A 27,297-nucleotide genomic window follows, 5' to 3' on the forward strand; every position below is an offset into this window, starting at 1 on the left:
CGTCCCTTGACCAAGTTAATGACTGCCACGTCATCAAATTAACAAAATGGCATGGGAATTGACAAAAATACCCCTGGCTTATTTTTTTTTGTTTTTTTTCCTTCAAAAAAAATTCAGTTTTTTCCCGAATTTTTTTTACGATTTTTTCCCGAAAATTTTCAGTTTTAATTTTAACAGTTTTTTTCCGAATTTTTTTTTGACTTTTAATTATTTTTTCAGATTTTTTTAATTTAAAAAAGAATTTTCAAAATTTTGAAAAAAAACAAATTTGAAGGAAAAAAAAAAATTAGCCCAGGGGTATTTTCGTCAATTCCCATGCCATTATGGTAATTTTGATGACGTGGCAGTCATTAACTGGGTCAAGGGACGTATTTTTAACTGATTAAACTTTGCAGGGGCAAAAAAAAAGGATTAGCGATTGCAGGGACGAAATTTTAAGCGACCCATATTTGCAGGGACGAATAACATATTTAAGCCTTTATTAAAATTATTTATTGTTTATTGTTTATGTCTATTTACTTTAATAAATAATTTAGTTAATATTTATGTGTTGATGTGTTGATTTCCTGGTTTGCCCCTGGGTCAGTAGTATATATTCTTTGCATCAACTTCCTTAGTTGCTCATGTCCCATTTGTCTTTTGGTGTGTTGTTTGGGTTTTGTTGGAGTTCTGTTTTCCTTTGTGGGTGTTGTCGTCTTCATGGAGGGTGCTTTTGATTTGCTGTCTTCGGTTGTGCCCGGGAAAGAGTCTTGGAGGTTCAAGGTTCGAGTTGCTAGGATGTGGGAGGTTCCGGCATTCCTTAAACCTGATCAGACAAACTCTCTCGAGATGGTGCTTATTGATGAGAAGGTATTGTTTTTTAGGTGATGTAACGTCGGTAGTTTGATTTTCAAAATTATTGTATATGCTTTTCAGTCATATTTGTGCTGGGCTGTTTAAATAGATTTTGTAGTTTTGTGATGGTTTGAGGGCGTGCCAGTTGAGCTGTTGTTTTGCATTTCATTAATTGATTGGGCTGTTTACGTAGGGTTGCAAGATTCATGCAAGTGTCAGGAAACAGCTACTCTATGTGTTCCAGCAAAAGTTGCAGGAAGGGAATGTTTACAAAATGTCCTATTTTACAGTTGCTCCTTGTGTTGGATCATACCGCAGCACGCTCCATCCGTATAAGTTGCTTTTCAGATGAGGACGAAGGTGCAGGTGACTGAGAGTTCAGTTATTCCAAGGCTTGGATTGTGTACCTCGAAGATTTCGGATGTCTGTGATCATACTGTAGATTATGATCATTTGGTTGGTAAGTGGGCGTTTAAAACTGTTAGTGTCGGGGAATGATGTTTACTTCGGATGTCCAATGTGGTTTATGAAGCTTTGTTAATTTCGTGTAGATGTGATTGGTGTCATGACTGGCATTTCAGCTGTGAGAGAGTATGTTCACGATGGAAAAGTAACTAAGATGATTGTGATCGAGTTGACTGATGACAGGTTGTTTTCGGTATGTTTTTTTATTGTGTATATTGTGTATGTAGCTGTTTGTGGAAATGAAATTTTTCAGGTATTTTCTGGTTACTTATTGCGTATTTGGTTGTTCCTATCACTTATTACATGCCTTTGTGTCGCCAGCGGCAAGATTGAGTGCGCATTGTTTGGTTTATATGTTGATAATCTACTTAAACTCATGGGAAAGGCTGTTAGCGGGATGCCCGTTGTTGTGCTGCAGTTTGTCAAGGTGAAGATATTTCAAGGTAGGTTTGTATTGGTGTGTTATTGATTGCCCGTTCCTGTGTTCCGTAGTAGTTTTGGTGGTAATTTGGTTGCTATTTGTAGACAAAGCTTCCTTGCAGAACGTGTTGAATGCAACAAAAGTCCTTATCAATCCTGACATTGAAGAGGTTGTTAAGTTCAAGGAGGGGTATGTTGTGCGTATGGGTTTTACTTTGGTCAGAAAATTGCATTGTTATATCTCATTTTTGTTCATAGTTATGTATTGCGTAGTTGTCTAATGGTTGTTGTATTGTATGTGATTCAGTATTGCTGTCCATGGGATTGAGCAGACTGCTCCAGTGCCAGTCATTGGTCTAAGAGTAAGACCATCGCTTGAGGATAATTTTTTGGTTGCTGGACATAGGGCCACGTTGTCTGAATTGAACGAGGTTGTTGACGATGGGACATACGTTGTTGGTGTGATTGTTGATGGTTTGGTTGAAGGCGATGATTGGTGGTACCCTGCTTGCAGATGCCATAGAGGTGTGACACCTGATTCTGGTGCTTATTACTGTAAGGGATGTGTTAAACATGTCTTCCACGTTGTGCCAAGGTAAAATTATTGAAATGTCATGTATTTGGGGTAGTAGTGGACCATTTCTTATGTATTTGTGTTTTGTGGAATTTGTCAGGTATAAGGTAAAGCTTCGTGTTGGTGATGGTGATGGGAGTGTTGTGTTTGTGGTGTTTGATGGTGATATGCATAATTTGTTGGGGAAGCAATGTAGTGACTTGGTGTCTGCTGCGAAGGTATACTTAAAGAACCCCTTCTTTGCGTATTTATTATGTATTTGTGTCCTTTTGCACCAACTGTGAGGCGTGAGACAACATATTTTGTTATTTGTGTTTTGCAGGCGGAGAATGCTGGATTTTATCCTCCGGAGCTCCTGGCCTTAACCGGGAAGTATCTTCTCTTTAAGGTGGATAAATCATCTGCTGCGAGTGTTCTCTTTGATGGTTCGTATAGGGTTAGAAGAATTTGTTCTGATCCTGCTGTTATCGAAGCTTTTACGTTGCAAGGAGCTAGGTGTTCAGATGAGCAGGTTGTTCGAAGTCATTATTACAGTGATTTGAACATGTTTGCTGTTATTGCAGTTGAGTTCAATGTGGTGTTGTTAAATTATATTTACTGTTTTGGTTGATAGGTCACTGGTGGTTCCACCTGCTTCGGTGGTGTTGGGGCAGATGTGGTTGCTGATGCCTTGGAGTCTAAGGATGGTGATGTTGAATGTGTTGAAGAAACTCAGGCAGACGAATTTGCTTCTGGTGTGCTTAAGAGCCCTATGCCTCCTTGCGTTGGTGCAGATACCGATAGGGCTCCCTGCATTGCTAAGGATGTTATGCCGGGTTGTGTGTTTGGTTGCCTGACACACTTTATATGTATGCTCTGCTGACTTCTATATGTTGTTGTAGAAGAGTGATGTTGCAGGTGGTTCTGTTGATCTCACTGTCAGTTTGGGTGATGATGGCCATCACCTCCCAAGCGATCTTGCACCGGTGTATGAAGTTTTGCAGGACATGTTCCCTCCCAATTCGGTCAATTGCAACATGAATGAAGCATTCTCTGAAGTTGTTGGTGCTGGGGTGGGTGGTGTCGATGATGCGTTGGAGTCTGAAGATGGTGATGATGATTGCATTGAAGAGACTCAGGCAGAGGAGTTTGCGACTGGTGTGCTTAAGATTTTTACATCTCCTTGTGTTGGTTGTGTTGGTGCTGATATGGATGGTTCTCCTCTTCTTACTAAGGTTATTGTGCAGTATTATGTGTTTTGTTTTTTGTGATAGACTCTGTGTATTCTATGCTTATTGCTATTTATTGTTGCAGAAGAGTGATGTTGTGGGAAGTTCTGTTGATCTCCCTATCAGTTTAGGTGACGATGGCCATCATATTCCAAGTGATCTTGCACCTGTGTATGAGGATTTGCAGGACATGTTCCCTTCTAATTCAGTCAAGCGCAATTTGAATGAAGCATTCTCTGAAGCTGCTACGCAGAAGCTTTCGTTGTCCAGCAAGAGCTTTAGGATCCAGGCTGAATAATAATGCCTGTGTGGGTTGTCGTAGTTGCTGCCTTTGTAGGAAGTGAAGATGTACGGTCCGAGATTATGAATGTACCACCTACGTCTGTTCAAATATACTAAGGATCTTCCTGTGTGCTGGGAGACTGTTGTGTCATGTGACTAAGTGTTGCATTGTGTTTGCTTGGTGTTTATGTATTATGTATGGATTATGTACTTTTCTTTGCACTCTGTTTGTATTTTGGAACTGGATTGTACCTCAAGGAATTCGGGTATTGTACTACTATGTTCACCACATGTTATTCATGTTGGTTGGTAAGAATATATGCTGCTAATGTCTAGACCTGTCTAATGTTATCCTTGTGGGACTCTTGGCGATTCTATGTTTTTGTGGATGCTTGTGGCGTGTGCGGCGAACTAGCAGGTGTATAAGTTGTATTATATTGTATTGGTGTTGTCTGCAAGGTTGTTAACAGTCATTTGTACATTAATATGTTCGTATGGGCCTGTGTATATTGACTTAAGGTATGAGAAAAGGAGTCTGTTGATAATAAATGTGTATGTACAATCATAATTTTCGGTTATCTGGTGTTGAGTGGTGAAGATCCACTCAAGTACGTGAGGGAGGTATTTGGATGAATAATGGTATTGGGGATGTTATGGTACTAATGAGGTGGTGTAGAATTAGGTTTTATTTTGATTGTCAAGTGGTTGTAAAATGTTCCGTAGACCATGTAGTGTGTGTGTGTGTGTGTGTGACCGAGCATTTTGAGAGGCAACAGAGAGTTATTGCCAAGGTTTTTTTTGGAGGATCTTGTGGGATTGCAGTGTGCCAATGTGAACAAAATTGTATTTTTTTGTTTCAGCATGTCAAAAATCTGTGCTCATTTATTCAGTTTTTTAGGATTTTTGAGCGGACAATTTATTTATTAGTAATCTGTGCTCATTTATTTAGTTTTTTAGGATTTTTGAGCAAAAAATATATTTATTAGTTAGTCAGAGTCCCCTTATGCTATGGTATTTTAGAGCCTACAAAAATTGACTTTTTTCGGATTTTATGATACCATGACTTTTGTCATTGTGTGTTGCACTATTTTGTGTGGTCATTTGGGAGTAAACCATTATTCAACTTATCTTTCTTATTCCTGCTCTATTATTGATATGGGTTTATTCTATTTTTTTTTTTGAAGAGATATTCTATTTCTTTTTGTTATCCTCTTATTGCAATTCTCTAGAAGTCCATGATACTTGGATTCTTGGTGAGGTTCTATCTTCTATGTGTTTCTCTATTACATAATAATAGCTTTCGTGCATGATGCCTGAGATTATGAACTCCTTTCATGTGCTGGAAATTGTTGTGTTCTTGCAATTTTGCGTGTCAAATTGTTAAGACTTCGGTTTCCTGTTCCAGTATCATTTTGTGTTATAATACCTCTTGATTTTGGGGTTGAGTAGTGTAGGGGGCCTATAATTATTGATGAGGATGAAATGTATTGTAGCTGCATGATAAAATGCCCAAAAGGTAAAATATTGTGTTTGGTTCAATACTTTTACCAGATGTCATAGAGAAACTTGAAACATATATGTAGCAATTTGACTACTACATCTAGATCCATATTTTTCTGTTTGCCTTGCAGTTGTATTATACATAAAAGAATCATATTGATGGTAGTGGGGCGTTGGGTTTAGTATGAGAATGTGTGTTTATTAGAGAAACTACATCCCAATTAGGTTCTTTAGATTTTTCTTTAAAACTATAACAGTGTTGTTTTTCTGCTTGAAACTATTTTATTTTCTTTCATCTTTGTGTTAGAGAGTTTATTTATTGTACGGTGCGTGGCTTTCTATAATGAAGATTAATATCTCCTTTCTTTTCTCATGAAATTTAACAAGTGACTTGCTAATTGTAGAGTGTGTGATGCCAGAATCCACCATTCCTCTTACACGAGTGTGGTTTGGGTAAAATTGAAAGTTCCTCTAATTTGTTTGTATGCTCCTGTTATTTCTAAAGGGTCATTGGACTTTTGATGCTTCCACTATGTAGATTCATTACTTTCTCACACTTTTGGCATATTCCACGTGCGTGGTTAACTAATTTTAACTTCAATGTATGTTTGCTTTCCTTCTATGTATCTTAGGGGCGCTTCAATCAAATGGCAGAAAGGGGGAATGCTGAATTGGGTTACTTAATCTGCATAGATTTTCTGTTCTCGATCGTGGGTTATGGCCTATGGCGACTACGTGCAAAGATGGTTAGTTCTTCGATGGCAGTTGGTCGTGTTTTGCTTGGATGGTGAATTGTTGTGTGTTGGTGTGAAATTGGAGAGGTACACTTAATTTAATATCATTATGGAACAGTTTATTAACTAAGAACAACATCATGTTTGTTATACAGTTTTGTGGTGTTTAAAATTCTTTGTTATTGATTGGTGATGAGTTGTAGATTTGTAAATTTGTAGATAGATTAGCATGTTTAATATAATTGCTTGTGTCTGTCCCTTTGTGAATTACTGGAATCTTTTAATATATCTATGTGTTTACCATCTGATGTTATAGCTCACACATTGTTTGTCTGAGGCTGTTGGTTGTCAGAGTTACCTCCTATGCTGTTTGTTTTTTGTTTGATCGAAATAATATTTTTAAATGTTCTGCTTTTTAAATGGACCACTTTCCCTCCACACCAGGCTATTCCCTTTATATATATATATATATATATATATATATATATATATATATATATATATATATGTCACATAGCCCTCATATCATATTCATGAGTGGCAGATCACTTCCCAAGTTTGTTTGGTGTTTTGCTCTGGTTTTCTTTCTTCTGTTTCATGATTTGAGGATGGGAAGACTTGATGATTTTGTTGGGGACCAGTCAATAACAAAGTTTAATGATTTCTGTTCATCGGTTGAGGAAGGATTGTCCATTGCCCTTGCCTGCTACATTGGAGTTGAAGAGGGTGTTGATATGTGGTTTCTTAAGAATGATTCTATCTATAATCCCAAGTTTAGGCTGAATATAATAGTTGGTAACAACGAGAAACAGGCTACCTTCAATCTTCGTGATGGTGTGGCCGCAATGGTCGCAATGGATACCTGTGATGTCTTGATGCCCATGGTAGGATGTGTGAATGCAGATTGTGTACATGTGGATTTCTTTATTTTTTTTTATTTTTTTCTTTAATGTTGTGGTTGCTAACATGAGGTGTGGAATTTTTTTTGCTAGAATGTTGGGGCTTCAATGTATCCTTATGAGTTGGATGATTTGGTTGGGGAGATCTTTCTTTTCAAAGTGAACAAACGCATGAGGGAGGGTCTTGACTCGGGCATGGCCTATGATGTTGAAGATATTTTTGTTGATCCCTGTTTGATCGATATGTGGTTAGATGGCAATGAAGGAGTATACGGCAACGCTGATAGAGAAGTTGTCGATGAGGAGGTTAGACGTTGGCTTAAGAAAAGGTATAGGGAACCTCTTGCAGTTGATGATGGTATGGAACCACTTATTCGGTTGATATATGGCAGTGCTGCAGATGATGAATGATTTCGTATTTGGTGCATAATCTATTTTGCTCATGAAGTTGTGCTTGGGATGCCTGTGTCTGTGTAGGCTATATATTTTGGTGTTTTAAGTGTTAATTATTAAGTTTGAGGTGAACTGGACCATGTTTATAGATCCACCCTTCATTAGGTAGGATCTCTAAGATTAGAGTAAGTTAGAGTACCCATGTTTATGTGTTGGTTTGACCTGGTGGGTTCAGTTACTTCCTGTTGTGGTTGTTAAGCTGTATCATTGTATTTGTGAGATATATAGTTCTGCATTTAATTGGGTCGAGTTTATTACTGATTGCAGTTGTATTGTTTCGTGAAATGTGTGTTAGAGCATGGTATCAAATGTATCCGAGTTGGACTTAAGTGAACTTTATGTATTGTAACTACCTTCAATAATAATGATATATGTACCCTGAATTAATTTGTAGTAAAGGGGTATTTTGTTTTTGGTGTGTGATTAACTGCCAGTGTGATCTATATCACTGCAATGTGCAAGGAAGTGTCATGCGTGTTTGGTGGTTGTCTTTTCCTGCCACAAATGGACAAAAACGAATCACAATATGGGAAGGCTTTCTTCTTTTGTTGACCATGCATGTGGTGGGATTGTGTAAAGGTCCTTTCCTTTGTGTCATGACCCTACGTGCATTGCATTAAATGATATTTGTTGCCTTTTTTATATATATACAGATAGTTGTGGTGGTGCAAGTTTCCAAGTTAAGCAGTCCTGCCACTCACATACATCCTGCTTGTCTGTTGTTTCTTTTTATTTTTTAGTTCTGATTTAGACTATTTTTTTTGGAGCTGGTGTGAGGGGTCATCTCTGTCTGTGTAACGTCAGTGTTTGACCTTCATCATTTGGTATTTTCACAAGTTAAGTGGACTTGACAATTACCTTTGGTATGCATGGTCCATTTGAGGCCGAAATATTTGCACATAAATTATCATTTTTCATGCTTACCAACCACGTACATGTTGGTGTAATATTTTGGTTGTTAAAATTTTATTTATTTAATCTAATTTATTGTACAGACAATATGGTTGAATGTGCTCATATATTAAAAATTCTAAATTTATATTCAACTGGTTGTTTTTTGAATATAGATATTTTTATTTAATTGCCCATAATTATAATTATGGTAGTAATTATAAATATGTTTAGATCTTATTCGTCAAAGTTTTCAATGGAATACAATCGAATTTTCTTCGCACGGAATGAGCTGTTTATTAGAGAACGATACTAATTTTTTATTGTCTAAAGTTAATACATAATGTATCTTATTCATAAATCATCGGTGAGATGACGTTAGTTTTTTCACGACCATGAACGTTGTTTACATTAAATAGATAGATTGTTAATTCATGTACTCAAGAAGGCGTGCTATCGATATGTCTCAGTGTAAGATTGTACTGTAAAAGTTTCGGGTTTTGTGAACTTTGGCCAATGTTATTGCTCGTGTCTGTAACGTTTGATTTTGCCGTCTATTACACGATGTTACATCACAATGTGATCAAGTTGATACACCTAACTAAGCACTTTGTATATCTTACTGAGATTGCTGAGATTTGGTGAATGAATGCGAGATATAACTCAATGTCCCCAACACGCCAGTTATTATCGATTCGCAGATTGATGTTGGTTTGTATTGGACCCCTTGGTTTTTTTTTGCTTACTTCTTTGATAGATTTCTATAGTGGTGTCCATACATGTTGGTATTGTGCTATGATATATGTTAAAGGCACTCCTGGACAATATATACTCATGTGTTTTGTGCTATGAATTAAAAGTAATTAACAGTTAATTATTATTAATAATATTAATAATTTACTGATTAGTGAACAAAATATATGATTGAGTGAGGTAATTTTCAAGGTTCAGCGATTGAGTTGGACTGCTTATTGCTTACTTATGCATGCATGTGGGGTCTACTCAAGAGTTTTGTTTATTTTATTTTTGGATGTGATTTGAATCTTTTTGAATGCCATGCTTTCCCTCCATTGTCCTATACTAGCTTTGCATATATATATATATATATGTACGTGGTTGGCTGGTCTTTTGCCAGTGTGCATGCTTGGAGATTTTGGTGGTTACTTTTGCTTCCATAATTCATGCAATGGGGGAATTGTTCGAATTTGTGGGGAAGAATGGCATAACGAGGTTAGGGTGTTCATGTTGTTATCGGTTGCTACTTAGGTGTTGTGGGGGGGGGGGGGGGGGGGGTGGACATGTGGTTTCCACAGGATGAATCAAAAGGATCCCCTAGGTTTGTGATTGACATTGTATGCGTGTCTGATCAGATGATTTGTTTATCTGTATTTAATGTTATAATCTGATCCGTTGTGTTGTAGGTTTCGACTTGAGGTTAGTGTGGGTGATCTTGTGTCTGAAGTTGTGTTTGTCCTTTTGGATGATGTTGTTAGAAAGGCTGTCTCTGAGACTTGCAAGCTGCTCCTTACAATGGTCTGGGATGTGTTACGTTGAAGTGGTTTGCAATTATTTGGATTTGTTGTTATATGATGGTACTATATCTTATGTATCTTACATGTTTTCTATTTGTTCTTTTTCAGGAGGAGGGGTCTACTTTGTATCCTAACGAAGTTGACGATATGTTTGGTGATCCGCTTTTGTTCAAGGTTATGAAAAGGAAGAAGGATGATGCCAATAAGGCTATGGAATACGAGGTCATTGGGGTTATGAACCACCCTTCGCTGATGGGGATTTTCAATGATCCTAACCACCCCGCATATGGTGGTTCTCGGACTGGTGGGTCTGCTGACAGCCAGGTTCAGGTTGCTGATGTCGGTGGGTGCACAGGTTCTCCACCTGATATATGTGGTGCCAAACCATCAAGGGTGAGTGGCGAATGTGTGGTTAGTCTACATGGGGCCAAGGTTAGCGGCGTCGAGAGGAGTCGTGATGTGGTATATCTTGGCTATGAAGACGTTGATGCTCCTCATTTATCTAAGGCAATGCGAGTTGTTGAGGATTAGTTTGTGATAGGGATATGGCACGTATTGCTGATGATGTTTGTGTGCTTTGGTTGTGTTTTATGTTCATGCTTAGTTTGTCTGCTCGTGGCCAGTTTGAATAATAATTGCAGAATATCTCCATGCATACGGTTGTGTTCAAAGGCAAATGTTCATTGTTGTACTATCACTATTTAACATTAATATTAAATGTTGATTCCAATTTGTTGGGGTACTGGTTTTCTTATAGAATGCTGATTCATTGTTGTCCTGCTAAGGTTTGCTAACAGAACAATGGTTGCATGATTGCAGTGAATTTATATTGTCCCTTTTAATTTCCTTTTTTTAAAAAAAGAGGTCTAATTTTTTCCTTGAAAGTACACCAGTTTAAAGAGCAATTTTCAACTAATTGCAAACCATATAAAAAATATTTAGACACACATGCATAATGAAAAGAATTATAGGAAGAGTAGATTAGTCACGTCATTGTTTACTTATCTCTTTAAATATGTGCCCCTTAGCCATTGTTAAGGGTGTTTGCGATCATATTAGACTTTCTTCGAATTAAATTTCATTTGGTTTAAAATTGATTATGTTCAAAGTGAACCTTAATGAAGAGTATGTGAACAGCAATGATTTTTTAAGAGGTGATTTACAGTGCTTCGTTTTGTTTGGCGCAATACATTTATTTAAAGTCATTCATCATCTTTAGGCACTCTTATTGTACATACCCTTTTTAACTACTTTTAGAAAAGTTGCTAATCAAAGTATGGTTGATGGGGCTTGGCCACGTGTAGGCTGGTGGGTATCATTCAGAATCATGCAGTGGATATTGTTGAATTTAAGTATTTTGCATTGCATGTTGATCATGTTGCATGGATTGGTGGTTTGATTTGTCTTGATATTTCAATCTGGTCCTACTTTGCGTCATTTGCAAGCATGCAGATTGTTATATCATGTATGGGGATCAGCCTTACATGAACATGCAGCGCATGTGTGGGTGTATGATAATGGGATTGCGTTATTTTATAGCTATAATATCATGATAGTGGGATTGTGTGTGGCCCACAGGTTGAGTTCAAATTGGCAACATTGTTTATATTTTATTTGTTTTATTTATTTGATTTGATTTATTACTTATTCGTTTAAATTTGTTAAATTTTTTTAGTTTCATTTAGTTATATTGTATCTACATTTTATTTGATGTAAATAGGCAATTTAGTCTCTCTTTAGTGTCGAGTAGTCACAATAGTTTTTTGGTATACCAATGTTCGGAGTTAGTACATTTTTATGCCTTTTTTCTGGGTAAAATAAAAGTTGATAGTAACATGTTAGCTGTGCTGTTTTGTTGGTCCTTCGAGAGACTTACTTATAGTTGTTTAGATTATTGAACGTGCTTACTTATCGTCATTCTAGACCATATGTGAGAAGAGTTTTTGATATTATTAAAGAATATTTGAAGCGTCGCGGATTGTTACAAATACAAATATGGTCAACCAAGACCTTTTTTGTAATTTCGCTACATTGAAAAACTATCATTACTATTTGTTACATGTTTTCTGATCAAGGTTGTTATTAATCCTTCATGTTGATACTTCCTTTTATTTTATCGTTTGCAAAATTTATAGTTTATATAGGCCATGTAGTTTATTATAGTTTATTTATGTAGTTTATTTGTTGTAGTTTATTTGAGTTTATTCATTAAAATGTTAAGTTTTATCACTTTGTTACGTGGTTCCGTGCCTCACACTAACACAATCCTCAGTTTGTATTTTTCTGTTTCTATATATATATATATATATATATATATAGGGGGCATATCAAGTGAGAATGATATTTGTTGGTGAGAATGGTAGGAATAAATTGTAGCCATCAGATTAAAATGGAAAGGCTGAGATTAAAAGATGGGTTAAGTGGAATGCTGTACCCAATCCCCAAATTATCATTCACGCGTTCTCTTCCTGCCTCTTATTCTCTCTTCATGTGTGTGACTCTTCTTCCCCTCACCTTCCACCACCAATTCCGACGACTCACCTTCCACCACCAAGGAGGATGTCGTCGCCGCTTTCCCCTCCTCCACCAGTTCCGCCGTCTATTCTTTCCCTCTGCCGCCGTCACTATTCTTCTTTCTTAACACTTCTTCTTCTTCTCTCATCTCTGTGTCACATATCTCTATGTATTGGGTTGAAATTGATTGAAATTGAAACAAAAAAGAACAGATCCATTAATGTGATTGTAAGCAGAATGGCACAAGATAAGGTCAGAACTCAGAATACAAAATTAAACAAGAAATTTCCAGATTTATTAATTTGTTCCTTTCCAAAAAAACATAATAATTGAGAAAACAAATTTGTGTTGTAATTCGAGTTTTGGGGCTGTGTTGAATAGAGAAAGGAATGGAATTGTGTTGTGATTAGAGGAAGAAGATGAGTGGTTATGGGGAAGAATTTGAGGGGAGAAGAGAACACGTGAAGGTAGTTTGGAGATTGGGTACAACATTCCACTTAACCCATCTTTTAATCTCAGCCTTTCCATTTTAATCTGATGGCTACAATTTATTCCTACCATTCTCACCTACAAATATCATTCTCACTTGATATGCCCCCTATATATATATATATATATATACGTTACATGCTACTTTGCATGTTTCATTCGCATGAGCATACAAGAGCTATCGTCCATTTGCCCCGTTGAGAAGAAACTTGAGGTTAACCACATATCCACTGAAAGATGTCTCTGCCTGTGACCAGTTTGCTATCCCTTGCACCTGGACGGATTGACTGGAAGGTGAGTGTGAGGATTGTTCGTGTCTGGACCGAGGAGAGCAGTTTAATTCCCGGTAAAACAATCTCCAATGAGTTGATCCTTCTTGATCGTAATGTAAGTGTGATCTTTAATAATGTTTAATAAGTTTTTGTGCTCTGTCGGTTATGTCATGGTCTAAGTGTATGTTGCATGCATCTTCTTGCAGGGCGACAAGGTTCAGGCCACCGTACCTGTTCATTGTGTTGAGCGTTTTCGCCATGTCCTCCAGGAGAACCGTGCTGTTGTTCTTACTTATTTTTAGGTTTGCAACAGTGTTGGTGCTTCCTTGGCAACCTATAATCGGACGAAGATAACCTTTATGCGGGCTATGCGAGTTACACTTGGTGAAAACTATTTGATCCATAGGTATGGTTTCACTTTGCTTAACTCGAGATAGGTCAAGAAGCATGCTTGCAAGTACAACTACTTAATTGGTGAGTTTGGCCCTTTATTTCTGTAGATTAGTTTTTTACGTTTTTTGTTTGTCACCTTTTACATGCATTGAGTATTGATGTGTAGATGTTATGGGGCTCTTGACTGGATTGCACTATAAGTGTGTTCTGGATGAATCAATTGATTGCATGGTTACTGTTGTAAAGTTTGAGTTGACTGATCACAGGTGGCGATTTCTGTACATGATTTGGTACTTATTCATTGTAGAGTTGTGTGGGAATATTTTTTTTATGGTGTAGTTGTGTTGTTGACATTGTTAGGGGGAGACTTGAGTGTTCATTGAAGGGTCGATACGTTGATTTGTTCAAGCGGTTGCTGGATGATTCATATGAAGGGTTACCTGTGGTTGTCATTCAGTTTGGGTCGGTGCGCAGTGACAAAGGTTGTTACCTTCGTCTTTGTCCAGATATTTATTTCATTGCTTTGTTCTGATTGTTTTTGCGGTTGACGTCGGTTGATTTTTTCGTCCTAGGGTGCATTGTTGTTGGTTCTGTTGAGAAGATCACAAGGGTCTTGATTGACCCCCCTGTGGCTGAGGTTTTGCTTTTCAAAGAAAGGTATGTTGCACTGTTTCGCTTTGCGCTTTACATCTTTAGGATGGTGTGGAAAGTGTGCGGTGTTTTTTTTACTATGTTGTGGATAAGTTGTTTTAATTTGTGCGGGTTGATTTCATCCGGATGACTTCGACATCTTGATAATGTTAGGTCTCCGAGTGTGTTCATTCCGGATCAGAATGAGTTTAATGGCATTGTTCCAAGCAAAACTGTGTCTGAGCTTTTAGAGACGGTGGAGAATGGTTTGTTCGTGGTTTGTGCTAAGATTGTTGGCTGTCTTCACTCTGATAAATGGTGGTTTCCTATATATGATTGTGGTAGGTTGATGAAGGCATTGGCTGGACAATATCGTTGTGTTCATTGCCATCGGACATCTTTCAAAGTCACCACCAAGTAAGTGATTATTTGGTTTCTTTGGTTTTCATGTAACTTGAAGCCTGATGGCTGCATACATATTGGCATTAAAAACGTTCATAGTTGTAGGCTGAGGGTGGTTGTCGACGACGAGAGCGGGATTGCAAACTTTGAGATGTTTGATTACTTGCTTCAGGGTATCCTTGCCATGAAATATAAGCAAGAGGTATGTGTGATGCATGATTAATGAACTTTTTAATTCAATTTGCTTGTGTGCTGGTTTTAGTGTATATTTTCTTCGATTTGTAGGGTCTTAGATTCGCCTTGAGCCAGGCAGGGTTGCAAATGCTCATGGAAAACAAGGTTCTGTTTATCGTTAAAAAGGTTCCTGATTCAATCAATATGAACCAGGACGCTTTTGAAGTTGTGCGTTTGGGTGATAATGATGAGGTTGTAGAACTCTTTCATGCTTACGGGAAAAATTACACTCCGACTAAGGTATGATATTATCTCAATTGTGTTAATTGTGTTTGTGTTGTCTAATTAATAATTAATATAGATTTATCGAGTTGCTTTCAAACTTTCTTGCATGTTTCAGTGCGTGTTTAAACCTGCATTTGATGTTGGGGAACCTGCTCATCAAGTGCGCAATGACTCCTAGAAGCTGGATGCCCCTGCTCTTGAAAAGGGCAAGAATGTCGTTGACTTTGGATCAGGGAGTGCTTGTGAGGATGGTGGAATGGGTGTTGATAAGGTGTAATATTATCTCAATTGGTTTATATGTGTTTGTGTTGTTTATGTATATTGGATTTATTGAGCTGCTTTTAATCTGTGTTATACGTTTCAGTTGGTGTTTAAACCTGCATTTGACGAGGGTGAACCTTCTCTTCAAATGCGCGATGACTGCCACCAACTGGATGCCACTGCTCTTGAGAAGGGCAAGACTGCTGTTAACTTGGGATCAGGAAGTGCTTCTGAGGATGATGGAATGGATGTGCCAACCACTTCCGTTGAACCTGTGGCAGAAGGGGGGGGGGGTGTTGGTGTGCCTCCCGTTCAGACTCCCACTCTTGCATTGGATGTTGCTGCTGAACTAATTGTGTGATATATGTGGCTGTTAGCTTGGTCGTAGGTGTTCTTAGTGTCTGTATTCTGCTGCTATGGATTGTTGGTGTGGTGTACGTTGTACTGTTTTATCTGTTTTTATGTTTACGTTTTAAAATGATGGTAACCATGACCACTGTATGCATGTGTTATGGGCCATAAATAATAGTTGATGTGTTGTTGGTTGTTATGTCTGCAGCAAATTATGGGTTGTAATGTGGCTTGGTCAATGTGTGGGAGACTGTCAGCTCCAATTGTAACATTTGTGTTACCATGTTATATTGTTGGAATGAATAATGTATGTTGTGCTGGTGTGTTATTTCCCGAATATATGCTGATTTTTAGGATTGTAATGTGATATATTTCGTTCGCACTCATTTGTTTGACTGCATCACGTTCTATGGAGAGATTGTAAGCTGGTTCTATGATTGTTGTCTGCCGTAGGTAGATTAGGATTTTCAAGGTGATTGGATTTTGGCTTTGTCTATTCCAGCAAAAATGTATATGTTACGCAGTCAGGTTTCGGTTGCCTGGTGTGTATCTGAGTTAATGGTCCTGATGCAATGCATCCATTCGTAGAATTTGGGGTAGTGTGGATTGTGGTGATGGCTATGTCAAAGTAGGCGGAGGCGTTGTTGGTCTTGGCTTGGTTTCAATGGAAATTTATGAAGAAGAAAAGATGTCACAACAGGGTGCAAACTGTTGTTATAGCAATGAGGATATTGATGATAATGGAATAGATGTGTCATGGCTAGATGAAGTTTTTATGTCATTAGATGATAATCTCGATCAAACAAGCCTACCTAATTGGTAAATAATTAGCTTCAATATAGTGTATATATATTACTCAATATTAATACTTAATATTAATTAGAGTATTACTTTGTGTTTCTTCAAAAAATAATAGATATTTGTGCTTGAGGTTTGAATTTCTAAGAACTTAGTTGTGTATAGAAAAAATGACTCTGAGACTTAAGTAATTTTATATTACAGGTACAGTGTATTAATATATTTGTATAAGTTTATAGAAACCAGTTCTTCTTTTTTCACTAAAATAAAATGGAAATGCGATTAAGAGCCTGCATTTTATCGATGTAAAAGGACACAGAGCATGATCAATGTTAATGTAACAAGGTATGTCTAATTATGCTTTGTTGTGATATACATGAATTAGATTTCACCTTGTGGCGAACATGTGGTGGGAGTGGGATGATCGTTCCTTGCTCTTGCCGCGATGATTGTAGTGTCTGCAGTGTAAATGAGTTGTTGCTTGCGCATCTTGTGCACGTAGTTTGATTGGTGCGGAGAATCTATGTGCGATGGATGGATTAGCTTCTTTGGTTCTGGTAGTTATGTACTGTATGTTATGAATCCAATATATCGATGAGTCCCTCAAAATTCGACAACCATATTCGTGGTGTCAGTCCGTTCGATGTAGATCTATCGCGTGTAATTATATGTGTAAGTCGCCTTCGACAACGTTTAATAATTTTGTTTACAATGATACATGGTTATCAATCTCACATTTTCTTAATTCTCCTATTTGATCATCCATCCTTCCGTATAAACTGTGTGCCATTGTTGTTTGATTATGTTTATTTCAAGCTGCCTGTGATTAGTCACTGTCATCCAATATGTTGGATTACATACAATATTTTATTATGTTGTGTCACAATCACTCAGCTTTGGCCTAATTGTCTATTAAGAAGACATATATGAGGCTATTGGCATGTCAATAGTTGCTTCCTATGTGTGCTTTATGGTTCTACTTTAATTATATTATATTAACTATATATAAACTTTAAATACTTTTATTGTGTCGTACATCGATTGAGATGTGCATGTGTATACATGTATACCTTTCTTACTCTATATTTATCTTTTATCCCCTTTCTTCATGGGTTACATGTTTTTTTGTTTTTTTATGGTCCTTCATTATCTGAGGCTTTCATGTGTTAGTACCTATGGCTGGTGTTTGTGACAATTCCTCTACTTTAACTATATTATATATTATATATATACTTTAAATGTGTTGTAGATCGCCTGAGATATGCATGCGTATACATGTATACCTATCTTACTTTATATTTATCCTTTATACATGAGTTACATGTTTTTTGTTTTTTTATGGTTTTTCATTATCTGAGGCTTTCGTGTGTTAGTACCTGTGGTTGGTGTTTGTAACAATTCCATTGTGGCCCCCATTTGCATATATTTTGTTGACTGACCTATGCTTCGCTAGCAGGTGTGTTTTTTTAAATGGTTTCAGAGATAAAGTGTGATTGAATTAGACATTGGTTTGTATTGATTTAGACTTCCCCGGTAAACGACGGCTATTGGTGCCTTTTTGTAATTTAATTCGCCAACTTGGCATTGCTGATGTTGACTACTCTGGGATCGTTAGCTATAAATTGAGAAGATTGCATGCCTGCCACTGATATGTTCAAGTTCACGCATGTGTTTTTTCCTTGCGGCACAACAGGTTGTAGTTGAAGGTACGTGATGCATTTAGTGGTTCTTTCGGTCGTTGTATGCGTACTGTGATGGATAAATTGATTGAGACTTTGCTTTTATGTAGCTCATACCTCCATATATTCATTGTGATTTTTGTTCAGTTGCGTTAATGGCGGGTGGTTATGGTCCCGATCGGGCTAAAACATATAGACAGCGGAGGCTCGAGAGAAGGCAAAAATTAAATGTGACCAGGAGACGATCACAGTCGCACCGTTCGTCTGGACAAAGCCGTGAGTTTAGTGCACCTATTTGTTTGTGTTGTATGCTGTGTAGAGTTTATTTATATTTATTTATTTGTCTCTGAGTTTTGTGTGGTTTTCGTATGCAGATGTGAGCCAAGGACAGCGTATTGGTTTTACACTTGACCTTAATAGACAGTCTACACAGAATGCATCGTTAGGTTAGATTGTGTGGTTTATTTCGTAAATTATCGTTGTGTTGGATTCATTGATAATTTGACATCATGTTATTATTCCTTGATTACTGTATGTAATGCGACATTGCCTCCTGAAGATCACAATGGAACTGAAATTGTCGACGTATACGAACCCATGGCCGAATTGCTCCTATTGAGTGAGAATCAAGGTAATTAGGATTGTGAGGAGTAGATATTTATTAACCATATTGAGATTTTTAGTGATGTATTGGTTTTTTTGAATCATTTTTGCTGCAGAATACCTGGATATTGGTGACATGACTACGGTTTATCAGGATTGTGGTGCTTTAGTCTGGTATGGGGAACGTACTGAGAAGTTCCAGAAGGCACTACTGCCGAAGGTTTCGATATGTTGTATGAAGGGAAAAATATCTATTCCTTTACTGATAGAGCCCCCTCGGTTGCTTCAGAATTTATTTAATAGGGTTGATCCTCCAAGTTCGGCATTTATATCTAATATTCGATCCTATAACAATATGTTCTCCTTTACTTCCATGGGTGTTCATGTCGAATCTAGGGGGAATGATGGACGTGGTCCACCTCAGTTTGCTATTTCGGGGCAAAATTATCATCGCATTGGGAGTTTGCTTCCACAAGAGGGGCATCGACCTAAGTTCTGTCAACTATATATATATGATACTGAAAATGAATTATCGAATAGGCTTTCGCATTTCAGGTATTGTATTAAATAATTGTGTCTGGTTTGTTGTTTTACGCCACTTATTACGGACACTACTATTATTTCTCTATTGTAATTTTTAGTGAGCAATCAGATGGATGTGGTCTTGATTCATCACTGGTGGCTGATATTTTGAATGTAATGGACCAGCATAATGTGTTGGTGAAGAGCTTCCGAATGGTACGTGACTTTAAACGATCGAACGAAGATGTACCGGTTCGGTTGCGGTTGTTTCGCCATAGATCGCATGATTCTCGGACTTATAATGTCCCTGAGATTGGGGAGGTTGCGGCATTGATTGTGGGTGACTTTGACAGTTCCGAAGATGGTCGTGATATCGTTGTTCGAGAAAAGGATGGTTGTCTTCACCGTATCCATGAGACTCATTCCAAGTATAATCCGTTGCAATATCCGTTATTGTTTCCATATGGGGAGGATCAGTATGAAGAGCATATTAAGTTGAACAGGATGACTCAAACAGGATCGGTAAAGAAGCGTGTGCGCGTTAGTTTGCGTGAGTTCGTCGCATTTCAAATACAGGAGAGGACGACTGAAGATTCTATTCTTCTGCAGGGCAGAAGACTTTTTCAGCAATTTGTCGTGGATTTGTATTCAATGATTGAGTCTCAGCGGCTATCTTATGTTAGAAATAATCAGGATTCAATCCGTTCTGGGTTTTTAACGGGTGTGGAGGAGGCTGTTGGCAGAGGTGATTTTGAGGCCTCCTCTGTTGGGACAAGGGTGGTGTTGCCGTCTTCGTTTACAGGTGGAAGGAGGTATATGTTCAATAATTGCCAGGATGCAATGGCTATTTGCAAGAAGTATGGATATCCTGACCTATTCCTTACTGTGACATGCAATCCCAAATGGGTCGAGATCCAACGTCATTTATCAAAGTCTGGTAATTATGCTGCATTCAGGCCAGATATATGTTGCAGGGTGTTTCATGTTAAGCTCCAGGAAATGATGGCTGACTTCAGGAAGGGGCAGTTTTTTGGGAGAGTAATAGCCAGTAAGTTCATCGTTTATGTTTTTATTTATTATATTTTATTTATTTATCTATTTATTTATTTTGTTACCAGTTAACACTCTTGCCTTTTTGTGATAATGTTGGGAGGTTGACATATGTATGTGTTATTTGCCTTAGGTTTGTACACCATCGAGTTTCAGAAGAGGGGTTTGCCCCATGCTCATATTTTGCTATGGCTTGACTAGCGTGATAAACTCAAGACCCCAGAAGCAATTGATTCTGTTATTTGCGCTGAGTTGTCCGACGAGAGGAAATTTCCGAAATTGTATGTTGCAGTGACCAATTTCATGATTCATGGACCATGTGGATTTGCCAATCTTAGTTCACCATGCATCAAGGATCGTCGCTGTACAAAGTTTTATCCAAAGAAATTCTGTCCCAGGACTACATTCGATGAAAGTGGATATCCTGTGTATCGGCGTCGAGACCTGGGGGTTACTATCTCCAAGAAAGATATTGTATTGGACAATCGGAATGTCGTTCCGTATAACCCGACACTGATTATGAAGTATCAGGCCCATGTCAACATTGAATTGTGCAATAGGTCAAATTGCATAAAGTATCTCTTCAAATATATCACCAAAGGTGTTGACAGGGTGACTGCCAGTTTACAGGTTGGTGATGACGAATGCATTGATGAGATTCAGCAATACTATGATTGTAGATATTTATCCCCCTCTGAGTCTATATGGAGGATTTTTGCCTTCGATATTCATGATAGGTGGCCCCCTGTGCAACGGTTGACTTTTCATTTATGTGATCAACAAAGGGTCTTATTCAAGGATACATCTGATCTGGGTGGTGTCTTGGCACGAAATAAGGGTAAAAACACAATGTTCCTTGCATGGATGGAGGCAAATAAAGAGTACCCATCTGGTCGTGGTCTCACATATCCTTTTTTCCCAACGTTGTTCACATATGATTCGGGCAAGCGTGCGTGGCATCCACGTAAAAGTGGTCATTCCATTGGCAGACTGACGTTTGTCCCACAAAGCAATCGTGAGCTATACTATATGCGGTTACTACTAAACGTTCAAGTTGGTTGTACCAGTTTTGAAGATATACAGACTGTTGATGGCATTGTGTACGACTCTTATCGTGGGGCTTGCGGTGCACTGGGATTGTTGGCCAATGATCGGGAGTTTGTGGATGCTATACATGAGATGTCTATTTTCGCTTCTGGAGCCTACATCCGTAAAGTGTTCACGAATTACTTGATATGTTCATCTCTTAGTGATCCCTTGCATGTATGGGAACAAACGTGGGAAACACTATCAGAGGGGATTTTATACAATAGACGACGAATTCTTAATTCTCCAGGTATATATGTTTGGCTTTAAGTAAATCAATTTTGTTTAACTAGATTTGTTTAATTAATTAGTTTAATAGTTTATTGTATAATGGGTTTAGATGAAAACTAAATAACCTCATGGATGTGGATTACTTGCAGATATGATCATATCAGATGATGAGCTAAAACAACTTTGCTTGGTCGAGATAGACACACTCCTGAGACGGAATGGAAAAAGCTTGGAGGATTATGATTGTATGCCGCAGATAGATTCACCTGTTGTTGAGGCCTTCAATAATGTGTTGTTGGCGAATGAATTGTCATATGGCACAGGTGACATGTTATCCCAGCATAATGAATTGTATGCTACATTGACTCCCGAGCAGTTATTTGCATATAATCAGATTGTGGATGCCGTAGAGAGGGATTTGGGTCGTATGTTCTTTGTTGATGGTTTTGGCGGTACTAGTAAAACATATCTCTGAAATGCATTGTCATTTCGGTTTCGTTCAGAGGGTAAGATTGTCTTGAATGTTGCATCTAGCGGGATTGCATCCATATTACTTCCGGGTGGGAAGACAACTCATTCTCAGTTTGCTATCCCTATGGTTTTGACAGAGGAGTCGTGTTGTATGATTGAGAAAGGAAGCAAGAAGGCCAAATTATTGGCCATGACAAGTTTGATTATCTGGGATGAAGCCCCGATGGTTAATAGGCTAGCGATCGAGGCTTTTAGCAGAACTATGCAAGATATCATGTACAATGTCGTTGAAAATTCGCTTGGTATGCCGTTTGGGGGAAAAACACTGGTCTTAGGTGGTGATTTTCGCCAGATTCTGCCGGTTGTCCCAAAGGGCGGACGTGCCGACGTGGTCCATGCAACAATCAATTCTTCACATTTGTGGCGTGGCTGCAAAGTATTGAAGCTGACCAAAAATATGAGGTTGGAATCACCGGCAGATCCTACCGAGAAGGAGTCGATGAGACAGTTTGCACAGTAGATTCTTGACATAGGGGACGGTAAGGTCGGTGATATGAGTGACGGTGAAGGAATGGTTGAAATTCCTGAGGATCTTCGGGTTGGAAATTCAGGCAATGGTATACGGGATATTGTTGACTCAACTTATCCAAATTTGTTGATAAACATGCAAAACGAGGGATTTTTCAAAGATCATGCCATATTGGCCCCAACTCTAGAGCTGGTTGAAAAAGTTAACGACTATGTAATTGACTTGATGCCTGGGGAATGCAAGGAGTACTTGAGCTGCGATACATTTTGTAAATGTGATGAGGATGTTGGTATTGACAAACGATGGGTCACAACTGAATTTTTGAATGATATTAAGTGTTCAGGGTTGCCCAACCACGTATTGCGCTTAAAGTTGGGTGTTCCATTCATGCTGCTTAGGAACATTGATGTCTCTTCTGGTCTTTGTAATGGCACCAGACTGATTATACAATCATTGGGGAAGAATGTGATTGGTGCTCAAATTGTTACTGGACCACATAGTGGAGAATTAGTGTATATCACTCGAATGAACCTAATTCCATCTGATGCCAATGTTTCAATCACCTTCCAACGGCGCCAATTTCCTTTGATTTTGTGTTTTTCCATGACAATCAATAAAAGCCAAGGACAAACTCTGTCGAATGTTGGGCTTTATCTTCCTAGACCTGTTTTTACGCATGGTCAGTTGTATGTTGCATTGTCAAGAGTAAAATCTCGGCGTGGGTTGAAGATGTTGATAACTGATGACTGTGGCCAACCTTCGACGATGAATGTCGTCTACCACAAGGTCTTTCAGAAGATATAGGCTGCTTTCGATTTCATCTGTGAGGTTGATGACAAAAGTTTTCTCTGGTGTGTGTTTCATTCTACTTTATCATGCTTTATTACTAATAATGTTGTTCGTCTATTCTGTTGTTGATTGTTTACTATTAGTGTTTAGGTGTGGGTTGAATGTGTTTTTCGAGATGTAATCTGTATGTTCCAGGGATAATCCCAGATTCTCTGTATATTAATGTGATCCTTGAATATCTATGTTGTTGTATCTATATCTAAATGCATTTAATGGAATTATCTCGGTATTAAATTGCCTAAATGGTTTCTAATATATACGATATTTTGGGGTCAATTAAAACAGTGCAATTATATATTAGGCAATACAAGATGCATAATATCATATAAGGGTAGCAATTACAATTACACATAGTGGTAATCCACGCGTAACAGTTGACATTAAATTAGATATAGTACAAAGGGTAAATATAAAGTTTACTACATACTACTTCAGATCATCTTCCTTGACAGGCAGTTGAACCCCGGACTTTTATTCTGGAAGATGCTTACATATAACACGTACCGCAGAAACAACAACAGTACCCCACCTTGCATGGGCTGCTGATCTTCGATCACAACGATCGAAACTACATCTTATTTAATAGTAAGTAGTACGTAATGCAGGTTACTGACCTAATCTAGATCTCTGTCAAGGCAGATGGTAATGATCCATGCAATGGCTAAGAGTGGGAGGATGATAATTATAATAATGGTCACTAGATCCGCTCCTATTTCTTCGATATTGATGATGCTAACAATGATGTAGATGACTATAAATATGGTGAAGCAGATTAGGAAAGCTTTACCCATTTTGTAATGTTATGTGTTTATGAGTAGGTAGTTTTTTTTTTTTTTTTTGGAATGGTGTGAGTATTATTGCATTATGTAGTGTATTTATAGAATCTGATTTGCATAGTATTTTTCACTTTTTTTCATTGGTACTGTTGGCAATGTTACCTTTTTTCTTCGCTGGATGGGCCACTAGCCACTGTTGTTGCCCACTTGGTCAAAAGCAATTGTTGTGTTGGCAGTATGTTTGCAGGCTTTACTACTTTTGTGTGGCTAGCCGTTGCATATTTGGGAAAAGATAATGTAAAGTAGCATCATATTAGCTAATTTTGGTGTGGTCTATGAAAATAGCCTCATTGTTTCTATTGCGAGTCCTTCAGTGAATTGTCTCTTTGCACTGTCTTCTTCTGTTTTTTTTTTTTTGAGAAAACTGTCTTCTTCTGTTGTTTTATTCTTTTGGTGTTTTATTATATTTTAGGAATGATAGCCAGATGTTATTAAGATTTCAATGCAGGGGTCTTCCGGGTTTAGACCATAAATATATATCAAATCCTTCTTATACGCTTTTCCATGTTCGACTTTTATTTTACTTTGTTTAAACCATAAACATGCATTATTTTGTATGCTCGAATTATTTGTTAAATTTTTTAAAGGCCCGGAGTTAGGATTTATTCAGTAAAATAGTAGACAGTAAATGATTTTTTTTTCTTTCACAAAGGATGCTATAAACTAGATTATTGTCGATCAACATTACACCTCGATTACACGTTTGAGGTATGAGAATTGAGGCAAATACATTAAATGTTTTTCTGCAGCGAACACTACGAGTAAAATATTCACACTCCACTAATTAATAAATTAGAATAAACCAAAATAACTTTGTAGTTACTTTTCCAATTTATGTTTGACTTCACCCCCTTCATGGACAATCACCTCTTCCGGGTTTGGCATGTCCTTCTTTAAACCCAAACCATGGATTTTATCCAAGGTGAGTGTGTACAACGTCTAACTCACCTATACTGAAATTGACATGTACTTTGGTTTTTCGCTGGATTCCATGTTTCCATCAGATCCCAAATCCTGCGATAAATGTAATAATGCACAGTTAATTAAAATTGTAAGTATCTTTTATGAACATTAATGCATGCATAAAAGATAACATTAGGCCACACAACACCAACCGAAAAGAGATAACAATTGAACATGAGTATTGATGGCAAAATATAGATTGAAAGTATTGCAGTCATATACTTGGTTGATTTTGAAAAGAAAAGAACAAAAAAAGTGGTTTCACAGCAATTAAATTTACGTGACTGACATTCATGATGATATTATGTGTTTGTTACAGATTGGCTGAATTCTCACAAGAACCATGGTGAAGGCCTAAGGTCAGTTGCAAGGTAGGATTATTTTTTGTTAATTCACTCAAGGCCATTGGATCCAAAAATGTATGTCAGTTTATAAAAAAGGTCCAGGTGCATTGAACAGGTAGGCCACCAAACCACTTCAGGAGCATCATTACCGAAAATAGAAAGTAAAAATAAGCATTGCAATTTATTTACTGAACAATATGGCCAAGACTGTATGCAATTTGATAGGACTTGACATTAAATCAATTCACATGACCACAATAACATCATGATATCATTGCAATAATGCACTCCAACCACAATCACAAACATGATACTACTGCCATTGAATAATCCGTTGCAACAATTGAATTTTCTTGCACACCAATATTTCTTTATTTTTTTCCCTGTCTCTTCCTTCCTCTTTCTCTCTCTCACGGTCTTCTCCCATGTATTTAAACCACTGCCTTCCTATCTCATTCACTCATCCCCATCATGACAAAATTCCTTCATACATTTTGCTAGCCAATTAAGTTTATGCTTCTTTTTCCTTAATGTTGTACTGCAGTAAGTTTTCATGATGTTTGGTAAATTTACATAAACATACTATACATTGACAGCTACATCTATTTTATCCCTAACTACAATTTTTGCTCACAATAATACACCACATAAAAAAAACAAGAACAGGAGATCCCAATCCAACAGATATCTATATTTATAAATGCGGTGTTAGTTTGGATATCAGGCACTCTTGAATTAACAACAACATGACCGACCCAATGGAGGGTGGAGACGAGCAGTACCCAGTAGGAGGTTTTACAACAATTCACATGGTAAATCAGGTAAAGATCGTGCCTGCCTCTAAACCTAATGATATGTTAGTGTTCCTCAATGAGGGAAAATGGGGTAGTGTATGAATGACATGTAATTAACTTTGTATTTTGTTGTGTTGAATATCCCAGTCTTACGGCGAAGTGGATCCAGATTTTTTGAAATCTCATGGGAAAGGTCTAGGCAACAAATGGAAGTTCAAACGACCAGATGGAAATTGTAAGATGGTTGACTTTGAAGGACATGCTCCATATCCAATTCTAACTTTGGGTTGGCCTGAACTAAGAGAGTTTTATAAATTGAAACTTGAGAACGAGACTATGCACATTGGATATTATGGGGAAGGCGTGTTTGAGTTGCTGGCGACAGAATACAAGGACAATTCCGAAGAATATCCAACTTTCCATAGCAGATGTAACAACAAAAGAACAACCATATGTTTTGATTTGAAGCTAAGAGGCATATCTGCTCAAAGGAGCAAATTGGTTAAGTTTCATTTAACTATTTCATTACTCTGTCATGTAAAATATGATTTGATTTGTCAATGTTTATGTTAATGTTAATGACCTCACCAATGACATTCGATGCTAAAACTTTTGTAGAAGCTGAGTGGTAGATTTGAAGACTATGTTAGAGGGTATCAAATGGGACAGGTGACACTGTGCAGTGACAATCTTTATTTTACGTTGTTCGACGTTTTTTGCAAGGAAAGCCCAAGTAATTCAACAAAGATAGGTGTTCGTTGGAAAGAATTTTGCGAATGCAACAACTTCAGAGAGGGTGACGTGCTAAGGTTTCGATACGTCTACGTTGGTCGACGATCTATATTTCATGTATTTAAGGTTTGAAGAAATTACAAGACTATTTCAATATGTTGTACTAGTAATTATGTAATCAAACAATCTTCGACTTTAACCCATGCGTATGCGCATGAAGACCATTTCCTTTTTTATTCATCTTTAG

The 27,297-nt window shown here is 37.6% G+C and overlaps 1 protein-coding gene and 2 pseudogenes across 1 annotated transcript; all 3 read left to right on the forward strand.

The window, feature by feature from the left end:
- The first annotated feature begins 699 nt into the window (after nt 1-699).
- LOC146929200 (replication protein A 70 kDa DNA-binding subunit B-like) lies at nt 700-3,799 on the forward strand (annotated as a pseudogene).
- Nucleotides 3,800-6,640: 2,841 nt separating this feature from the next.
- Nucleotides 6,641-23,336, forward strand: LOC146929201 (uncharacterized; annotated as a pseudogene).
- Nucleotides 23,337-25,505: 2,169 nt separating this feature from the next.
- On the forward strand, nt 25,506-27,249 carry LOC146929202 (uncharacterized). The gene is made up of 3 exons (XM_085708222.1): nt 25,506-26,345; nt 26,466-26,819; nt 26,937-27,249. The coding sequence occupies exons 1-3, from the start codon at nt 26,271-26,273 to the stop codon at nt 27,180-27,182; spliced, it is 675 nt and encodes a 224-aa protein (XP_085564348.1). The 5' UTR covers nt 25,506-26,270; the 3' UTR covers nt 27,183-27,249.
- The last annotated feature ends 48 nt before the right edge of the window (nt 27,250-27,297 follow it).

This window comes from Medicago sativa, chromosome 4 (assembly GCF_051527215.1).
Source record: "Medicago sativa cultivar Bolivia chromosome 4, Bolivia_mono, whole genome shotgun sequence".
NCBI classification, from domain to species: Eukaryota; Viridiplantae; Streptophyta; class Magnoliopsida; order Fabales; family Fabaceae; genus Medicago; species Medicago sativa.

Bases quoted from the DNA above. Each gene is read 5' to 3' on its own strand.
- LOC146929202 (XM_085708222.1), top strand. From the start codon at position 26,271: ATGACCGACCCAATGGAGGGTGGAGACGAGCAGTACCCAGTAGGAGGT. The intron at 26,346-26,465 runs GTAAAGATCGTG...TGAATATCCCAG, and splicing joins CAATTCACATGGTAAATCAG to TCTTACGGCGAAGTGGATCC. The intron at 26,820-26,936 runs GTTAAGTTTCAT...AAACTTTTGTAG, and splicing joins CTGCTCAAAGGAGCAAATTG to AAGCTGAGTGGTAGATTTGA.